We start from the raw sequence: 20,639 nt of genomic DNA on the forward strand, positions 1-20,639 counted from the left end.
CTTTGTAATGTACTTATCAGAGTCCCCTCCAAGTTTTTCTATAAGCTAGACCAAATGCTACGTCATTTTGTCTGCTATGGCAAGAAACCTCGCACAAAACAAGAGACTTTACAGTTATCTATTCAAGAAGGCGTTCTTGCACTCCCCCACTTTAAAAAATATTATCAGGCAGCATTTTTTGATTGGTGTACAAGATCACTCACTCGACGTGATTTGGAAGGCAACTTTTATTTTAAACAAATGCTTCTAGAATCTGGCACCCTGCTTGTTCCATTTATTAAAATTCCTAAGCTTCCAAAGCGTAGCAGATATAAGACGCCTCAGGCTATTTCTGATGGATTCAACCAATTGAAGGAGGAGAACCAGTTTATGTCCTTCCATCCTGAAATTTTGATTGCACATAGTAGCGGAATAGGCCTCTGTATAAGTCAGAAAAGTATATAATCTTGGGAAAAGGTGGGGCTACATTGCTTTAGGGATTTTCTTATAGAAGGGGCAATAAAATCTTGGAATCAAATAAAATCAACTAATCCAGCACTCCCCTCCTTATTACTTTTTTCTTTCTTTCAACTCTGGAATTCTTTAAGTAACTTTCAATTTGTCCCAGATGCTCTGGCAAATCTGATTAGTCATACTTATTATGTGAAGGAGACCAGAGGGGTAGGGAACTGGTACCAGATTGTGCTGGATCGAGTGCATGTAAAAGTAGTACCACAAGCATTACAAAAGATGGAGAGGTCTACAGGTTGTAGGGTAGATATGCAAACACGGAGAGCGTATAATATCTGGGCGCATAAAGCCATAAGGGGGGCCAACTTCAAACGCATGGCTTTTTTGTAAATGGCAACTTTATTATACCTCATTTCGCCTCCATAAAATGTATTCTTTTGTTTCAGGAGCATGCTTTAGATGTAATTGCTCCAATGGAGACTGGTTCCATATTTGCTCTTCATGTCCAGCTTTAAATGAATTCTGGGAGCAGATTTTTCACTAGCTTAGCAACAAGCTCCAAATAAACTTAGCCCCTGAACCGAACACTGTCCTTTTAGGAATTATCAATACTCAACTTATCTATTCAACAGCGACAGTACATTTTTTTTCCATCGCTTGTCGACAAATCTCTGATTCTGCAAAAATGGAAAGTGGCTGAGCCCTCAACTCTTTTCCAATGGCTACTTAAGATGTCTTGAATTGAGGCGAAAGAAAAATTATATTCGCAAAGAGTAGGAGCTTTAGTCACATTTTTTAAAATTTGGGGTGGGAAGTAGGTTTATGCTGCGAGGGCAATCATGATATGAATTATCTTTATCTTAAAATAGGTAGAATTGTAAAATCAATATAAATAGATCTTACTGCTAGCAAGGCTATGTTTGTATAGGTTATTAATTTAAATTTGACAGGCATGCATTATCTATCATGTATACTAATGTTACTAGTATTTTGATGAATTGTCTATTTATGTTTGTTTATACTAACTGCAATAATAAAAAAATAGAAAAAGTTTTATTGGTGGTCGTCAATGGACAGTCACATTGATGAGTTTGTAAACCACTAAACCCTTGTCAAGAGTGTTTACAGTCTGACAAACATTGAGAAGTGTGAAAAGAGAGTGTAGGTTATAAGCACTTACCTTTGAAAGGTTTACAGAAAGCAGCAATTACCTTATCACGTTGATAATCAAATCTACCATTAAAATGGGATATCTTATAGTCTTTAACTGATTCTTTTTCTAGCTGTGTCTCTTACAATAACCATGGAAATTCCCAATACAGATGTATCACTGAATTTTTAAAAGACGTTTGCACAAATGAAGGTGTGCCCTATTTTAGTGTCAAATAATGGCACTCAATTTGTATAGAAGATTACTGAAATTGATTGCATTATAAATGTGAGAATTCTCCTTTGTATTACCCTTCAGCAAAAGGCTTAGTAGAACGCCATAACAAATTTCTGAAAGAGGATATTCAAACTGCATTGGCATCAAAATTGGATATCATAGATTATCTTAGAGACAAAGTCTAGTTCTATGTTTATACATCACATTCCTTGACTGATGTTTCATCTTTCTTCCTTTTACGAGGCAGAGAACCTAACACAATTGATGCCCAGTTGATTTAATGACTATGCTAAATCTGTAAAAGTTATGCAAGAACATCTTTTCAAAGTACAAGAGTGTTCCATACTGGACTTTGAAAAAGCAAAAAGAGGAATGGGTAAGGATTTGGAGGTTAATGATTGAGTTTCTATTCAAATGAAAACCTTGCTTGGTTCAAAAAGCTACCTCCATGTTTACCGAACCTTAACAAAGTTCATGTGTCAGCAAAAGTGCTGTTTTGTTAAAGGAAAAGGAAGATGGAATAGAGGCTCACTAGTAAAATATAAACCTGGTCAGAAAGATGATATTGTGAAAATGAAGACGGCAGTGATGGACAATTGTAGTAAGATATTCCATCAGAAAGAGTCCAGTCTCAAATCATTTCTAGTAATGGCAGGCTTGGTGAAGAATCTGAAATGCAAAATGAAGTTCGCAGAACTTCTGTTGAAAATTGTGAAAATCAGGGTTATTTAATGCAGATGCTAGTACTGTGTAAAATACTGATGCAATTGCTGGTGAAAATTATCAATCTTCTATGGATAGTATGGACTTTTTCTCATCAAAGAGGATGTTAAAATTATTTTCTTTATTGATTCTGTGTTTTACTTTCTCATCTGTTCATTACGTATTCTCAGTCCACATTCTATCTTGCATATCTTTTGTACTTTTATTGTCTATATTTTTATCACTTAATTTTATTTTATTTTGGTGATGTAAGAAATATTGTATTTAGGTTGTTTTGTACATAAGCAACATTAAAATCTAACTTTGCGTTTTTGGATTTTTGTACTCCCTTTTTTTCCATCTGGTGTCTGGAATGTAATGACTCTCTTTGCATTCTTGACAGTGAAGGTAGGAGATAGTTCCTGCTCTATCGTGTGGTCCTATTTATGCTTCTGTATTAAATGCCTTCAAAAGCAATTGTCTCACAATTCATATTCATTTCTTTGTTTGCTTGTGTCATACGTAAGGTTGCCACATGGCTGTAATTTTTATTTTTTTACCGGCAGGTCCAGTATTTTAATGCCCCCGCTGGTACAGAAAATTTGCAATACTAACTAAAGCCTGTATTTTTTTCCTTTAAAACAGCAAGTATAAGCAGTAAGCACTTTAAAATGTGTTGAAGAGCTGCCTTAATGATCCATGACTGATAAAAGTTAAAGTAAAGCAATACACAGAGGATAACCCCAACAATTAACCTTCGGTTCTGGGAAAAGCATAATAAGACAACAATATACAACAACAAATTTCCACTTAACCTGTATATCTTCGATTACAGAATAAATCGAACTGACCCATAAATATATATTTTATCAAAAGATTTCTTTATTACTTTTCACAAATATAAAGTGTTTCCATTAGTTATAACACCTTCAAATTTGTTTTAAATACTTAATAGACAATTCATATCATGCTCTACATGTTCTCATTATACAATCAAAACACAATCTATTGTTCACAAACCCCTAAACAAATCTAAAAATCTCACATACATACCAGACAACCTCATATATACTCATAACACTCATTCACAGGTTCCTAACTTGCATAGCAGAACAAGGAGAGTATCATTTATCTCTTCCACAGTTGTTGGGTCATGGTTTAAGGAATGAAGAAACGGTTGATGCATGTTTCGGTGTTAGTATTATTTTCATGCCATCATACATGTCAATATTTTAGAACAGGAAAGTGGGAGATTTCAACAAAAAAAAAAAAAGTGGGAATGTATTTTTTTCTATTGACTTCCATTGAAGCAGAGGACATTTTAGGCTGAAGACAGCTCAAATGAAGCCATTTTTGGCTTTAAAATTTGGAAGCCTCCCACCGGAATCAGGTTTGTTGGCATGTACGCGCCACCTTCTTCAGGACACACAATGCTAAAACATTTTTAAAATATATCTTCTTTCTGTTCTAGATGTGCGGCTTTGTAGTGTCCCAGTTTTATACATCCCCTCAATTGATGTTTAAGGCACAGTTATCTTAATAATAGTTATTTCACCTTTGCCTCGTCATCCCAAGCATCTCCCCTTCCCTCTCGTGTATGTGCATGTGGACCCCGCGTTCAGCTAGATGTAACATTGGGGTGGTTGACAACTGGGAGGCGGAACAGGTGTTTTGAGGGAAACTGAGTACGACGAGGTTCAATAAAATGTTGGTCCCGACCGGAGGCTTGTGTGTTACCACGGGTTTGCTCTTAATCAGGTGATAGGCACCAATCGCTATCACGCAAGAATCAATTTGAGAATTACACCTCCTATTTGGTGAATTATATTTACTAAATGCATTTTGCAAGTTGTGGTCCATACTCAGTTCAATGCATCCTATTAACTGAACACACCTAAAACAATGATTTGCTAAGCCAGAGTCTGCAGCACCGCCTCCTTAGTGACATCGGATATGCTCGTCTTTGGCACGTAACAAAAAACATAACTTTTGCAGGAAACAATCGTTAGGACATGCCGAAGAGCAACTAAAACAAGACCTGGTAGTACAGTCCCATAATGGGGAGAAATTCTGCATTTAAAGCCCATAATGTACATTCGTCTAATTTGAGCACCGTTTGTTGTCTCTGAAGAAATGATACGATTGTGCGCAGATTTTCATCCTGCCAAGTCACTGTTGTAATTTTTCAACATTACGTACCCCGCACCAACTTTATTTGGGGTCGTAAATTATCCTGAATGTTCATGTGTCGTAAAACAAGAACTGTCAGTTGTGATTGGCCTCAGAAATCATGCCCTTATGCTAGCTTTGTCATCATACATCACGCCATAAATCAAAATAGACAGGAATAATGCTGGCTTCTCATAATGTCATAAATCACACCATAAATCATCTTGCAGGTTAGCGATATCAAATGGAGTCTTTGAGCTGGAGTTTACTTAATGTGGGTGTGGGGACTATTCCGTAATCTCTTTTAGGCTTTATTTGTTATCTTCGCCAACTTGGTGTGCTCCCCTATCTAGCGGGCCTGGGCTAAGAGTGCCCTATTCTGTCCCCCTCCCATCTCTGACTGCCTTACCCTGCCATGAGGCATCCAAAGGTAAGTAGTCTGGTCTGCCAACCCACCATGTTTGGGTGTGGCCTTTCAAATCCCCCTTAAGCTCCCTTCATTTATCTCCTTTACCACTGACCTTTGCTGCTGCAACAGTCCCGTTGTTAGGTGTAAGTGGGCGGGTCTTCATGGTGGCACAACTGTTCCCAATAACAATGAGGGGACCCGGGCGCTTACAGTGTTTAAAAGGGCTTAGTTTGCCCACAGGGTAATTTTTTCGAATACCGCATGGCCCTCACATTGACCGGTAGGATTTGCACCTTTTGCGTCTGCCTTGGTGCTGTTTTCTTTTCACCTTTCCTTCCCCTCTCTTGGGAGCAAGGATCCCATTTCCACTTTCTTTTCCCTCTTAGGAACCCACATTCCTGCGTCTTGGCATGGTTTAAACCTGCCGGCCTCTTTATGCCCCCTTTGGGTGTGGGCCACTGTACTAAACCTCGCACTTGGTCACTCCTATTCTGAATGAAGCACTACATCTTTGTGTTTGGAAGTCTTTGGCTGCAGCTTTATTAATCACATGATTCATCCTCAATTTTTCATGTGTCATAAAACAATAACTGTCAATTGTAATGGCCTCATAAATCAAGCCCTTAGGCTAGCTTTGTCATCAAATATCAAGCCTTAAATGAAAATAGACAGGAATAATGTTGGCTTGTCATAAATCGCGCTATAAATCATCTTGAAAGTAAGTGATGTCAAATGGACAATTTACTTTCTGTGTGTGTGGGGAGGTGATAAATAGGGCAGGACGCCGATTGAAGAGTAAAAGGTAATTTATTTCCAGATAGAAATACACTCGTGACCGGGACCGTCCAGATGCCGTGAGTCCTGAATGCAAATGACATACGTTGCTAGGACACTCATAGCAGCTGGTCAGCCACGCTCGTGGAGCAGCAATTAAATGTCAACAATGATTGTAAGCAACACATAAGTAATAAGAGTGTGGCCTCGTGACACCACAAGACCATCACTCTAGAAAACATACTACAGGGGAGGGTAATTCCACATTCTCTTTTAGGCTTAACTCGCTACCTTTGCCTACTCGGTGTGGCACGCCGCCCGGCGGGCCTGAGCTGCAAGTGCCCTGTTCTGTGTACCCCTCGCCATCTCGGACCACCTTACCCTGCAGTGAAAGACACACAGATGGACGGAATGCAGAGCAAATCAAAATTTCACACACAGTCAAAAGATATGGGTTAAATCCATCATTCTTTTGCTCACCATGCCACCCCAGTTAAGAACCAGCCATATGAAAATCAGTCTTGACCCTGTGCCTCATGGGAATAGTCCAGCCCAAACTGCCAAGCCAGGTCCTCCCTGAACCAGAAACAAGCATCCTGGGACCAGTTTTGGGGCATCACCTCCAGGGCTTTAAGTGGGATAAAAAACTGGGGGGGGGGGTCTCTCAAAGATGTGTGGCCAATGTAAATACAGGAGTGGCTTAAAAACACGTAAGCTAAAAATCTGTGCTAAGCATAGTGTGCCGCCCAACATATATTTTGCTGTTCCTGTCATTGCATCCAGATATATGATCCAACAAGTAACATCATTCCTACCACAAGTCAGGACTATTAGCTTTGTCAATGGTTGTTCGTTGCATAAGATAAATAAGCAGCAACTATGGCCAGTATATAATATTGAAAAAGCTTCCACTTAAAGACCTGGTGACACCACGACAATGTTGCTGCTCCCGAGTTTCAAAAAGAGAAGGGAAATCCAGAGAGAAAATAACTCTCTTTAAAGGATTTCCCTTCCCCTACAACGCTTACCTGGCATGACGTCATGCCGTAACTTTTCCACTAGTGAGCAGTGTGAGCACGTGCACATCGATGTGCCTGCTGTCACTGCAATCTGGGGAAAAACGGTCTGCCTGTGCCAGGCCACAAAACAGAGCCCAATAGAGACCCATTTCGAGGCCCCTTAAAAAAAACTGCTGGTGCTCAGCACTGGTGAGACCCGGCCCACTTAAAGCCCTGATCACCCCTCATGGCATGAGGAGCAAAAAAACGATGGGTTTAGGACCATATCTCTGTACTGGGGTAAATGTATGACATTGTTCTGCATTCTGTCCATCAATTGTTCTTTTTGCATGTGTCACCCCGAGTTGTACGGGTATGCCTAGACGTGGTCCTGTGCTCTCCATGCCACTGTAGTAAAGCTATCATAGCTGATGAGTGGTGAAACCCCAAAACTGGTCCTAGGATGCTTGTTTCTAGTCCAGGGAGGACCTGGCCTGGCAGTTCGGGCTAGACTGTTCCCTTTGGGCGCTGGGTCAAGACTAATTTGCAAATGGCTAGGTTCAAACTGGAATTAGGCCTGGGCTAAAATTCTGTTCCGCTCCCGGAAATTGCGATAATTTTACATTTTCACGTTCCGCGGAGAGCGCGAAAATGTCAAAATTTCCGCAATCCGCATCTTACCGGAAATTTTTTTCTTGCTTGCGCGGCAAAAAAATACATTTTCGCGTGCGCGCGATCGCCTTACCTGAATACCCGCGTTCGCCGACAAGTTTTCCCGATCCGGTCGCGTTCTCCACGAGATGTTGGTAGCCATTTGCGCTGTCTCGCGACAGTTCGCGCCCGCATTAACGTAATTCGTCACGCGATCACGTAATTCGTTGCGCGATCATGCACCGTGAGAGTATGAGATGATTGAGATCTCGCGCCCGTGAGCAACTGCATGGATATGTTCTCGAGCCGCGATCACGCAGAAAATACAGCGAACAGGCGGTAAAAAAACTTCTGCGTCTTCGCGATATTTCCACGTGTTTGCGGAGATTTTTTACATTTTCGCGATAGTTTGCGAAAGTGAATTTCGCAAATTCCACCCACCCCTAACTGGAATGGCATAGGGAGCAAAAACACGATGGATTTAAGTCCAGATCTCTGTACTGGAGTGAATGTCTGACATTGTTCTGCATTCTGTCCATCAATTGTGCTATTTGCATTTATTACCCTGCAGTGAGGCATCTAAAGGTATGTAGCCTGCTCTGCCACCCCGCTGTGGTCGGGTGTGGCCTTTCAAAACTTCCTTACGCACCTTTCAAATATCTCCTTTATTGCTGTGCTGCTCGCTGGCTTACGTTCTCACGCACCTTCCCCTTTGTTATTCGCTAGCAGCACCCTGCCAGTACCATGCCCAAGAATTACACCTCCTAATCGGTGTATTAACTTCACAAAATGCATTCTCCGAGTTGCGGTCTGTCCTCCTTCAGTTCAATGCATCCAATTAACCAAACACACCTGAAACAATGATTTGTTAAGCTCGAGGTTGCAGCACGGACTCTTTTGTGACATCGGATACATATGCTCGTCTTTGGCAGTAACAAAAACATACCTGTCACGCGAAACAAAACGTTATGATACGCCACTGCGCAACAAAAAAACACCCTGTTAGTACATTCCCATAACCGTTCAAAACGAGACGGTACGAAATAGAGGGACAACGCTATGTGTCCAAGCACGCCGTTAACCTTGTGTTAGACCACTTCTGGGTCAAGAGAATGACGAGCGCGGAAGTGTGCTTTCATTGGCTGGGAGAGAGGCGGCAGCCGGAAGTACGTTTGTTTTGGTTTTGTAGTTGCGGCACGTGAGAGGTCTCCGGCCACAACATGTTGCTGCGAACTGAGCGGGTGTTGCTGCTACGGGCCCCACGGGGCCGAAGTGTGCGGATAGTGCGGGAACACTATCTGCGGGAGGACGTGCCCTGTGCGAGCTGTCTGTGCCCAGGAGGTTGCATCCAGGCGCCCGGTGAGACGGGGAAGCGGCTTGTGCCTGTGTAATAATAAGTTCCTGTCTTGGTCGAGAGAGAGGATGTACGATGGAAACTGCAGTAACAGGAGGGTAGGGGTTATCTCACTCAGAGTTGGACACAAGTCACGTTCGTGTGCTGATTTAGAACAGAACAAATCGGGCATGTTTTTCGATGTAATTGAAACGTCTTAATGTATTTGCTTATCTCCGAGACTAATCACCCAATATCAACCCAGACACAATCTACACGTTATATTGCCGAATTGATACCCAGTGGCACCATACAAAGTGCACACAGTCATCTTTACTCGCTGGTTCGAAGGTACCTTTATTGATGTTTGCAGATGATACTTTAATTCTGTCTAAGACACAATCGGGGCTACAACGAGCTCTAGACAGATTTACAGTATTCTGCAAAGACCACGATCTAGAGATTAATGTTGAGAAAGCAAAGTTTATGATTTTACATAAGTATAAAACAGTGAAAGGGAGAGTGATTGTGAACAGGGTTCCTTTAGAACAAACTGACACTTTTACTTATTTGGGGGTAACCATGAGTAAAAGGTTAAACTGGAAACCCCAGCTAGACCTATTGACAATTAGGCACAATCAACTTGCAGGTGCACTACTAAAAGAGCATCGTCTCTCTTACTCAAAACCGGTAGACCCAGCGTTATCAGTTTATAATGGGAAAGTCAGGGCATCAATAATATATGGCGCAGAGCTATGGGGCTTTGAAGACTTATCCTCTTTAGTCCTAGCTCAAAATAAATTCCTGAGATCTTTAACTGGTTTTCCCCAATCGACCCCCTTAAAACCACTACTTTTAGATTTGGGATGCAAAACACATGATGAGATCGCTCGCTTTAGACCCCTAGCATATTGGAAAAGGCTCTGGACTACTCCGGAGCTTTTACCATATGCAAATGCTCTAAAACTCATAAGAGAAGTAGATACATCATGTAAAATTAAATGGCTGCAAAAGATTAAGTCCTCACTGATCGCCATGGGGTTAGTCACCTGTGGGAGGACCCAGTTGGAAATCCTTTTCCCTCTCAATCAGAATATAAGACAATTCACTGGAACATGGTCACCCTTAATTCTATGAATTAGATATAAATGGCCGCACACTGCTCGTCATACCAGCAAGTTGCCCCATGGAACTATGGGCGATGTAGTAGCGACGGCGAGTACGCCTATGCTACGAAGTGTAAGAGTAAGTATGTGTCGCATTAGCCATCCCTGGACACGTGTTTCGAGGTAGTTGCCTCTCGTCAGCAGGGAGTAGGTAAGTGTAGAGGGGTGCCGTGTAGACTGCCTGCAATTAAAAGTAGGTAAAGTACCTTTCAAGGCGCGCAGGTGCCGGTCAAGGACTCGTCAGTCCGGTAGCTCAGGAGAGCCGTAATGAATTAGATATAAATGGCCGCACACTGCTCGTCATACCAGCAAGTTGCCCCATGGAACTATGGGCGATGTAGTAGCGACGGCGAGTACGCCTATGCTACGAAGTGTAAGAGTAAGTATGTGTCGCATTAGCCATCCCTGGACACGTGTTTCGAGGTAGTTGCCTCTCGTCAGCAGGGAGTAGGTAAGTGTAGAGGGGTGCCGTGTAGACTGCCTGCAATTAAAAGTAGGTAAAGTACCTTTCAAGGCGCGCAGGTGCCGGTCAAAGACTCGTCAGTCCGGTAGCTCAGGAGAGCCGTAATGAATTAGATATAAATGGCCGCACACTGCTCGTCATACCAGCAAGTTGCCCCATGGAACTATGGGCGATGTAGTAGCGACGGCGAGTACGCCTATGCTACGAAGTGTAAGAGTAAGTATGTGTCGCATTAGCCATCCCTGGACACGTGTTTCGAGGTAGTTGCCTCTCGTCAGCAGGGAGTGGGTAAGTGTAGAGGGGTGCCGTGTAGACTGCCTGCAATTAAAAGTAGGTAAAGTACCTTTCAAGGCGCGCAGGTGCCGGTCAAAGACTCGTCAGTCCGGTAGCTCAGGAGAGCCGTAATGAATTAGATATAAATGGCCGCACACTGCTCGTCATACCAGCAAGTTGCCCCATGGAACTATGGGCGATGTAGTAGCGACGGCGAGTACGCCTATGCTACGAAGTGTAAGAGTAAGTATGTGTCGCATTAGCCATCCCTGGACACGTGTTTCGAGGTAGTTGCCTCTCGTCACTGTTCTTTATACATCGTGGCATAGGCGTACCCGCCGTCGCCACTACATCTACCACAGTCCTTTGGGGCAACTTGCTGGTGTGACGAGCAGTGTGCGACCAACCTTTGCTTAATTTATCACGGCTCCCTTGAGCCAACGGGCTGACGAGCCTTGGATCTGCACCTGCGCGCCATGAGAGGTACTTGACCTGTTTTAATTACATTTTGGCAGTCCACGCGGCACCCCTTTACACTGACCTGCTCCCTGTTGACGAGAGGCAACTACCTCGAAACACGTGTCCAGGGATGGCTAACGCAACACATACTGTTCTTTATACATCGTGGCATAGGCGTACCCGCCGTCGCCACTACATCTACCACAGTCCTTTGGGGCAACTTGCTGGTGTGACGAGCAGTGTGCGACCAACCTTTGCTTAATTTACCCTTAATTCTATGTCAATGGCGAACAACTCTTCACTGACATGTAGCTTCTTGGAGCATAAGCTCGGAACAAGATTTGAAGCCTATTGGGATACCATCACTAGACCGTGTGATAGGAAACTATACCACCAATTTAGAGTTGGGTCTCACCATAAAGATGTTTACATCCAATTGGCGTAAAGCTATTGGAACCAAGTGTCCTTCGTGCCCGTTTATAGATGACAATTTTACACATAATGTTCGCGTGCCCCTCATATAATCGACCAAGACAGAAATGACTTAAACCGATCTGTTCTAATCTTTGAACAAGATCATGTAAAACAGCACTTCGCCTACTGAAAACTGATACTTGTGAAGACATAGCGGTAGCAATGGCGAAGTTTTTAAGCTGGATGTGGGACATTCGTAGGAAAAATTTGCAGGCTACAGCTAGACTTTTGTAATCAACTATTTAAAGATTTGTGTAGAATGATTAGATGATTTTAATGCTTTAATATCTTCAAAATATTTATTCATCATTTTATAAAATGTTAACTTGCTGTATTGTTGATGAATTTTTTTATGAATTGTCTTTATGTTACTGTGTCTTATGATTGAAAAAAATCAAGATAAAAACTAATTGAACTTGAAAGCAGGCAAAGGCAACAGGACAACAAGCAGCACAACAGGCAAGCACTGCAACTGTGGCTGTGATCTGGTGTGGGAGTTGACTGGTACTGCAGGCTAAAGGTCACCTGTGGCCAGACATGCTGTTTTTGCTGCTTCTAAAGCCATGTTGTAGACTACCATCTGGGCCCTGTTGGCCTGCATAGTAATAGCTCTCTGCAGGGGCTGGTATCGGAGGGGAGAGCGTGCTGAGGCTACAGCTGGTGTGTGAGATGGGAGCAGTCCGTGGAGGAGCCAGTGAAGTTGAGGAGAGTGATGTGAGGTTGCAGGTTGGTGCAGGATTAGGGACTGGGATGAGACTGTTATGACGTAAGACCGCAGGCTAAGGCCACAGTGAGTAGCACTTCTGGAGTGCAAGGAAGGTCGAGTAAAACAAACTTTTTTTGTTTTGAATGTCACTAATGCAATTGGGGAAGAAAAAGCAAACTGTTTCAGATGCTGCTGCATCATCATGCTGGATTTAGAAATCCCTGTTTGGGAAGCTCTATTCACCAATACTTCTACCTGTTATACTGCTATTTGTTCACAGAGCAATATTCTTAGCCAATACTATCACATCATTGTGGAGCCATATTAGGTGATGGAACACCACTCAGGAGTCAATAGAATTGCAACAAGCACTGCACTCTTTCTCAGCAGCACCACCAAGTTCTGCCCAATCAAATGCTGTAATCAAGGTAAACATGTGGGATGAGCTGACTTTCTGTTGCTCACACAAGTTATAGCAATAACCAGACCTAAAAAGTACATCTCAGAAGTATTGAAACACATTCAATATGGTGCTTAAAAACTCACATCATAGCTCTAGACATGACATTAAGTGCATTAACGCTTCAAGAATAACTTAAGGAGGTATGTCGTGTTGTGGAGTATTGGTGATTATTCAAAAATTGTGAAGTGGTTTTTGAAACCATATTAGTTTTCTTCAATAAATCTTTATCATTATTTTCCATCAATGCCTTTAGGGCCTCTTGCACCATTCCTACCTTAGCCCATTGGGCCCTCGACTTCCATGAAAACGTATTAAGTGAATGACACTGACTATATAGACTTAGGTGGAATACAGTGTATAGGTGGTCACTTTTAGTACATATCCTTTCTAGCAGAGGGCATGTGTCAGATCCATCTCAGTGAGCATGGGGCAAGCAGGAGCTACAGGGCCTCAGCAGTGGGGACAGGGGTGGTTTACCTTGGATGTCCCAGAGTCTGTCTTACTTTGGCTTCACAAACTGGGCCACATACAACCCCTTCATAATTCTACTCTCATTGTAGCACTTTAGAGCATTCACACACTTCTCAGGGTGGTAGTTTAGGGGTATGGAAACTCTGAACTCAGATCACCAAGCAGAGCAATATCTGTCCAACCCAGCGCTTAGTTTGTATAAGAAACGTACTTTAATAGACACGCTTAAAATGGTATACTGCCGCAGGTACAATAATATGCACTGCCACTTAGGCTACTGCACCCTAAGATACTGTCTTTTCTGTCTTCCTCTTCTCTCTTTAACATTAGTCCCTCCTCTGGTGAATCTAGGCAAGTCCCTGCTAGGTTACTTTTGTGAGACATTAATCCAGGTTATGGTTGTTTTCTGTTCAGTACAGTCTCCTAAATACAGCCTCATCACAGTGCAGGTCTCATTGTGTTTTAGCATCACATGTCTCCGATCTCGCCCACTTCTAGCATGAGACAGCGTGGTTGTAGGAGTGGCCCTTGGTCTGGGTGTCTGCCGGCAGTGCTGCAGCTGTTGAGTCCTTTGGTGAATGTAGGTAATAAAAGTTAGTGAGAGCTCTTGGCAGGCATCAGACCTGCTTCTGGGTCACTGGGCAGCGTTCTGTGTTTTCGGTGCATAGATGCTTCCCAGCAAGACTGGTTGGCCATTAGGAGCCCTTGTAATAAAGCATAACGCCGTTCTGTATCTGTCGTTCTGGATAGTTCACGGAACGGAACTCCTGGTCACATCCACATAAGTGTTCCCTGCGCAAATGCAGACTACGTCATTGCACAGAATATACCTTCGGGATTGAGGTTTGGTCGTTCGCCAGACTTCTGGTTGGGCCCCAATAACGGGTGGGTGAGGGTATTTGTGCTTTCGCTTCTTTTTACTTTCCTTCTCTATTATGTTCGCGACCCGAGGCTGTACCTCAATGCAGGTGTCACATGACCCGCTTCTTTGTGTTAGTCCAAGTGTGCGGAGCTCCGGGGGGTGTACCGATTTTCTTTTATTGCCCCTGACCTTCACACACTGTCTCTGTATATGAATTGGAGGGAGTATGTTTAGTAATCCCGCTGGGTTGGTCCTTCTGAGTAGTCCTCGTGTGTGCCCTTGTTGGTAGTTGTGGAGTATGCGGTGACTTCTGTTTCGTGCTGGGAGCTTACTCTAGCTGGTGGTGCCCTCACTTAGCGCCTTGCGCAGTAGCTGCTGCTAGTTCCTGTGAGGCTTTGACTTCGTGCTATCTGGTTTTGCCCCTGCTCCACGATAGAATATTGCTGTGGAACGTCCAAATATCGGCTTGTTGTTGCCGCTTGGTTTGTCTGATAGCCGGCCTCTGGGATGTGAGCTAGATCTGGTGGCGTGAGGGGTGGGGCTTTCTTTTTCGCTGATGTTGCGTGCCTTTGTTTTTGAGCCCCTTTGTTAAGTTACAGTACTGCTTCCATTTGTCTGTGCCATAGCTCTTCAAAGGGTGATGATCTTGCTCTGTAATCAGGAGGAGTCGCGTGGGGCCCAGAACGGCTGTCCGAGTGGGGACCCTGCGTCCCGTGCTGACTGTCTCTATGGCCGACTGCGTTTGCAACGACTGGGTATGCGCTAGGTGCCCCCGTTAACTCACTGGCATCTTCCGTAGTGGTTGCTGCGCCTGGCTTTTTGGATGTTTTTCCTCTGTGCCCTTCTGCATGGCCTCATGGCTATCGCTGGGCCGCGTGTCCTGTCTCGTCGCTGTCGGATAGGGGAGAGGGGCGGGTGTCGGTCGAGGTATACCCCGCTCCGCTGAACACACCCCTCTTGCCTCGGCGGCTCTCTGTTCCATGGTCGTGTCGCCACATTCGCTGGATGCGGTGGCTAGAACTCAGCCTAGACGTCAACAGCTACCTGGCCCGGGTTTCCCTCGTTGGGGCTGCCATGTTGAAACCTGGTCCGGTTCAGCAAGGGCTCCGCGATCCACCATCTCATGACGCTTGGGTGAGTGCAAGATCTTTACATGCTTCCACAGGTGTTCAGGTAGCTGCAGGTTCGTGCATGGCTCCCCCAGTGCGGTGCCGGGTGAGATTCGTGCCTGATGTCAGAGCATCAGCTAGGCACGTCCGCCATCGTAGCCTGCTTGGCCACCCCCCTCCCCATTAGACCCTCCATACTAGAGTCTGGCAGTTTCTGGCACTACCTGGACAGTCATACCTCCTGTGGCTTGACAAACACTTCCACTCCCTCAGCAGGCAGGTTGGCTTCTAGGTGCTTAGGTCAGGAGGACAGCTCTTCCAGCAAGTAAAGACTCCAGTTGATGTACCCTGTCCTCTGGGAAGCTGGCTGTCCCACAGACATCAGTTCTGGTTGTTGTTTAGCAGTTCTCAAAGTATGCTGCTGGCTGTCCCACAGACATCAGTTCTGGTTGTTGTTTAGCAGTCCTCAAAGTATGCTGCGGAATACTTCCTTCCTTGGTGACAGGACTTGGAATTGGAACAACAAAGATGTAAGTAGGTCCCACTTTATGCAGTCAAAGCAGATAAGGAGTGTGGATGATCTGTCTGCAATTTAAAAACAGGTTTGTGGTGGTTCTTCTGTCCAGTGTCCTGTCTAGGCTATTCTCCAGACAGCCTTTGTGTAGAGTGATGCCCTTCACAACAGGGTAGTCTCCAGCCGGAAGTACTCTCAACAGAGGCCCAGAGAGGCATGACATTTCTGCAACTGTCTTTTCACCAGCCATACAGAACAGTGATCAGGATGAAGACAAAAGGCTAGCTTCACATAAAAGATCCCTCTCACCCTGAACAACAAAGATGAGAGCCACACAAACACCTACCAAATGGCAGTACCAAAGGAAGCGGCTTACGTGATTTTTAAAGGAACGATGGAAGAATGTCCCGTCCCTCCCCCAGTGCCTTAACCCATCATGCCCATGAGGAGAACAGACATGAGCGGAAAATACACTGGGGGAAGTCAGGTAAATAAGAAAAAAGGAAATGGTGTGGGTCTATCCTTGAAAACGAACTCCAGAATACAATAGTTCCTATATATATATATATATATATATATATATCTGTCCAAGTTGCTCCTGTAGCGTCCTCAATCTATAAGGGGTGGCGCGAGACCGGCGGAGAAACCGGTATTGAATATAACTTTAAAACGAAGTCCCACTCGCGCTCTCAGAGTCTTCTGACACAATTAACTAGGCTTAGTTCATATCCAAGTGGGGGTTTATTTCAGTCATAAACCCGCCGTGACGCGTTTCGCCACGTAGTTGCTTGTTCACACAGCGTTTGTGCATAAAGTTTGCCAATACATACATTTCCGCGTTACTTAGTTCGTAAACACAGTAAGAGGACTACAATGTTTGTACCAAGGGTGATCATATCATCAGCTCCATCTTACAATGTACTTTAGAGCCAAAGCATGTCATTAAATAATGGTTGTACCACTTGTTATTCAACGGAACAGCATTCCTACCAAAAGTAAATGCATATTATCATCTTTACCAAATAATCCTAATTGTGTACATCGTGTAATGTTACGAGTATTGTGGTGTTACTCTATTACAAGGGATAATGGTTATTGTAGTTCCTCCGATTTTGCGGAGTGCAAAGTTCGCTTATCAATCTTCACCATGCCTTGCGTGAAAAAACGGAACACTTAAATATGTCTAGGTTTGGATACGTGTGTAGGTTCGAACAATATGTATCTTCGTTAAATAATTCCCTTATTAGTGGGTATATATATCATCACGCACTCAAATGAAAAGTTAATCACGGCGTGTGCGGCCCGTCTTTCCAGTTAACTTTTTATCACTGCGATGCCCCATTGGCTAAGCCTTGGTATTACCAGGTGTAGAGAACAAAATAGTGATTAAAATCTATTATAGAATAGAATTACCCTTGTTAGTGGGTATTTTCTTCGTGGACATATATAGACGGTATAGCATCTGTAACACCACCCCTTGAAAGTAAATGACAGACATTACGACATGTGTGGATCACCCATCTCTTTACACTCTTTCAATCGTCAGAAAGTCCCATTGGCTGAACCTTTATGTTACTAGGTATAGACATGTACTGCAACGTTACCCTTGTTAGTGGGTATGTACTTAGTCGTCCATTTTTAGGTCTCGCTGGCGTTGCAGCGCGAAGCGCTGCCGCCAACGAGAACTATTGTTGCCCAGATGCCTCTCAAGGGAGACAGACCGGGGCACGCGCAGCGATCAAGGTCTGTGGACGCACTTCTGAGAAGCGCAGACGCACACGCCCCCAAGCGCGCGCGCGCCACGCTCCGCCGACCGCCGGGCTTGTTACTGTTTATTACCTTATCAGCTGCAGCTTTACGTGATGGATAAAGTGACTAGATACAAAATTAAATGCTACCAAAAACTGCATTGCACACAATCTCCTGCAGGTCTATAATTCTGTAGTGGATCGGTCAAGAATTCCTGTCATGCGAGGGGAGGAAAACGGTAACCAGCGAAAACGGACTACATCTCCCAGGATGCTTAGCGGTTGAGAGGTTATGTAAACAGGAGAGCTGTTACATAACTCAAGGAAAACACGCCCTTATGTAAACAGGAGAGCTGTTACATAACTCAAGGAAAACACGCCCTTATGTAAACAGGAGAGCTGTTACATAACTCAAGGAAAACACGCCCTATAAAGGGAGGAACCGGGAGGTACAACGCTGTCGGATATTGTGTTTACACCGACGTACCTGCTTCGTGAAGAGCAGTGTTCCGGAGTGGAGCTCCAGTAAGGCAAGAACGGAGGTAGGTCGAGTCGTTACTCCCTGGGCCGTGTCTTGCCCCATCGTCACCTGTGAAGGACCCGGAAGCTCTACCGGTCAACCATTGAGCTTCGCTTTTTGACTCGGCTGAGTCAAAGCGCAGTGGCGCTTTTGCTGGTTGGAGTCGTAACTCCCAGCCCGACCAGAGATACAGGGACTGCCAGCTGTAACGCACACCAGGAGGTGTTTGCCGCGTTACAGACTCGGAAGTCCACAGGATCGATCGAGCGGCTGCTCTCGGTTCAGTCTTCTTGGTTTTGATTGGGGTATCGGTGACGCATCACCAGGAGGTGACTCCGCGTCCCGGTGCAGTCTGAGGAAGAGGTTGAGCGTCTGCTCCCTTCAGGTAGAGACCCCGGCTGGGTGTTTCCCTGACTCCTCGATTCTCCCCAACACTCTTCGTGCCCCTCACAGCCTACCGATTGGTATTGTCGGCCATTTCATTTCTGCCCTCTGTTGGCATACGCCGGGACCGGCGTATATGCAGAGGACGGTTAGGACCACCCGTGCTGTGGGCTGGTAACGTACTTAGCCTGGAGGATTCCAGTGACTATAACTTTTGTTTCTTCTTTGTGTTATTTTTGCCTTCATTAAAATAACTAACCCTTCACAAGTGGTTGCGTCCTCATTATCGTGTCCGTTAAACGATCCCGAGACGTTCAGGGCGTTACAGGATCAAAGGGCCGTATGCACTTTATATACGAAGCAGCTTCCTTTCCGGCGGCGCTCTGAGTGCCATCAGGCTGGAATCGCAAGTGAAGTACTCCGAATGGTGTGACAGCCATCGCCTTCCAAACCCAACTCTGCGGGAATAGGAGCAGAAACACGCATTTCTTTTGGCCGGAAGAATGCTTCAGACGGAGTGATTCCTTGGCCATCCATTTTGTAAAACCCTTAAAATGCTGGGGAGAAATCCCAGAGGATGTACGTAGAGTTTACAAATCAGACGAGCTAAATACGAACAGGCGGGGGGCCAACATGCACGTAGCCAAGATGGCCAACACACTATTACACCACACACTAAAGTCAGCAGCGCTCTTCCCAGCTGTTACTTAATTCCACACTGAATCACCATGGACTCTTCTCGTTTGGCTTTTCAGTGTTTTACTTTTTGCGACCGTTTCCCTCACTGCGGTTCTATTAAAACCCATTGTCGCCGAAAGGTTAGAGTAAAAAATGTATTTTGTTTTATGATTACAAATACCTTTGTTACAGTTATATTGCCGGCTTCAAAACCCCTATATTGCAAATGGAATACAATACCTCTAGGGATGCTTGTCTTTCAAACCGAGAATTACAAAAAGAACATGGCCCTTGAATTTCAACCTAGCTCCCCCTTTCATCCAACTGCGTGCCCTCTACCAAGGGGAAGAAAGCAAATTTGCTCTTGGAAAGCCGACAACAGTAGCCTAGGAAATACTTAACTACTAGATCAACAGGGCAAACAAAATAACAGCCTACTATGGGCATTACAAGTGACCTAATATTCATGCTATTTCTGAAACATAAGTATGCAGCGTATACATTTCGAACAGTTGCCACTACCCACTGCTAACTTTCCAGATACACCCACTAGCCAAGCTTGACCAGCCAAGCATGCTATAGCAGCATGCCGCATACGTGACAGGAAATTAAATATCACGTGACGTAACAGGAAATGTAAACATTCAACTGTACAGTGGGCTAATAAAGTTCCTGTTGCATACTCCCACGTCCATGGCAGCCTGGTGTCAATAATCCGATCTCTACTAGACCCCATATCATAATGTTAATCGCATGCTACAATAACAAATCTGCTTTGACTTGGGTCCAACTGCTGCAAATATATACAAAAATGGCAATGGCACATGCCGTAACACAACAGCAAACAATAGGTGGGTATGGCATTACATGCAGATTGTGAACCCGTGTTGGGGGGGACTTCTCACTATGTGCAATTGAGAGTGCACTCACATCATTGTTAAATGATTTAGTTAGAAAATAAAACATCATGCTCCATGGACGTCATTTAGGTATCACCAGTACGGCTCATCAATATGGATGTCAGCTGGGGATGCACTCTCTTTGTATTCTGACAATAATCTAATTACACTAATTGCTCTCTACTACTCACTCTCTACTACTCTCTCTCTACTACTCTCTCTCTACTACTCACTCTCTCTCTACTCACTCTCTCTCTACTCACTCTCTACTACTCTCTGCTACTCTCCACTACTCACTCTCTAATACTCTCTCTCTACTACTCACTACTACTCTCTAATTACTCTTTACTACTCTCTCTACTACTCTCTACTACTCACTCTACTACTCACTCTACTATTCACTCTACTACTCACTCTACTACTCACTCTCTACTACTCACAATCTACTACTCACTGTCTACTACTCTCTCTCTACTACCCACTCTCTACTACTCACTTTCTACTACTCACTCTCTACTACACTCTCTCTCTCTATTACTCACTCTCTACTGCTCTCTCTAGTACTCACTCTCTACTA

The 20,639-nt window shown here is 44.3% G+C and overlaps 1 protein-coding gene across 2 annotated transcripts in view; it reads left to right on the top strand.

Annotated features, from left to right (window-relative positions):
- Window positions 1–8,691: 8,691 nt before the first annotated feature.
- The window catches only part of DIS3L (DIS3 like exosome 3'-5' exoribonuclease), a 310,197-nt gene continuing 298,249 nt past the window's right edge, over window positions 8,692–20,639 (top strand). The window contains exon 1 of one of the 2 annotated variants that reach the window (XM_085644627.1): window positions 8,692–8,899. In XM_085644627.1, the coding sequence (XP_085500753.1) occupies window positions 8,761–8,899 (139 nt within the window). In that variant the 5' untranslated portion in view covers window positions 8,692–8,760. Of the gene's footprint in view, window positions 8,993–20,639 lie in introns of both variants that reach the window. The other variant, XM_085644628.1, reaches the window with a different exon arrangement.

The sequence above is a fragment of the Triturus cristatus genome, chromosome 3_1 (genome assembly GCF_964204655.1).
Source record: "Triturus cristatus chromosome 3_1, aTriCri1.1, whole genome shotgun sequence".
Lineage (NCBI taxonomy): Eukaryota > Metazoa > Chordata > Amphibia > Caudata > Salamandridae > Triturus > Triturus cristatus.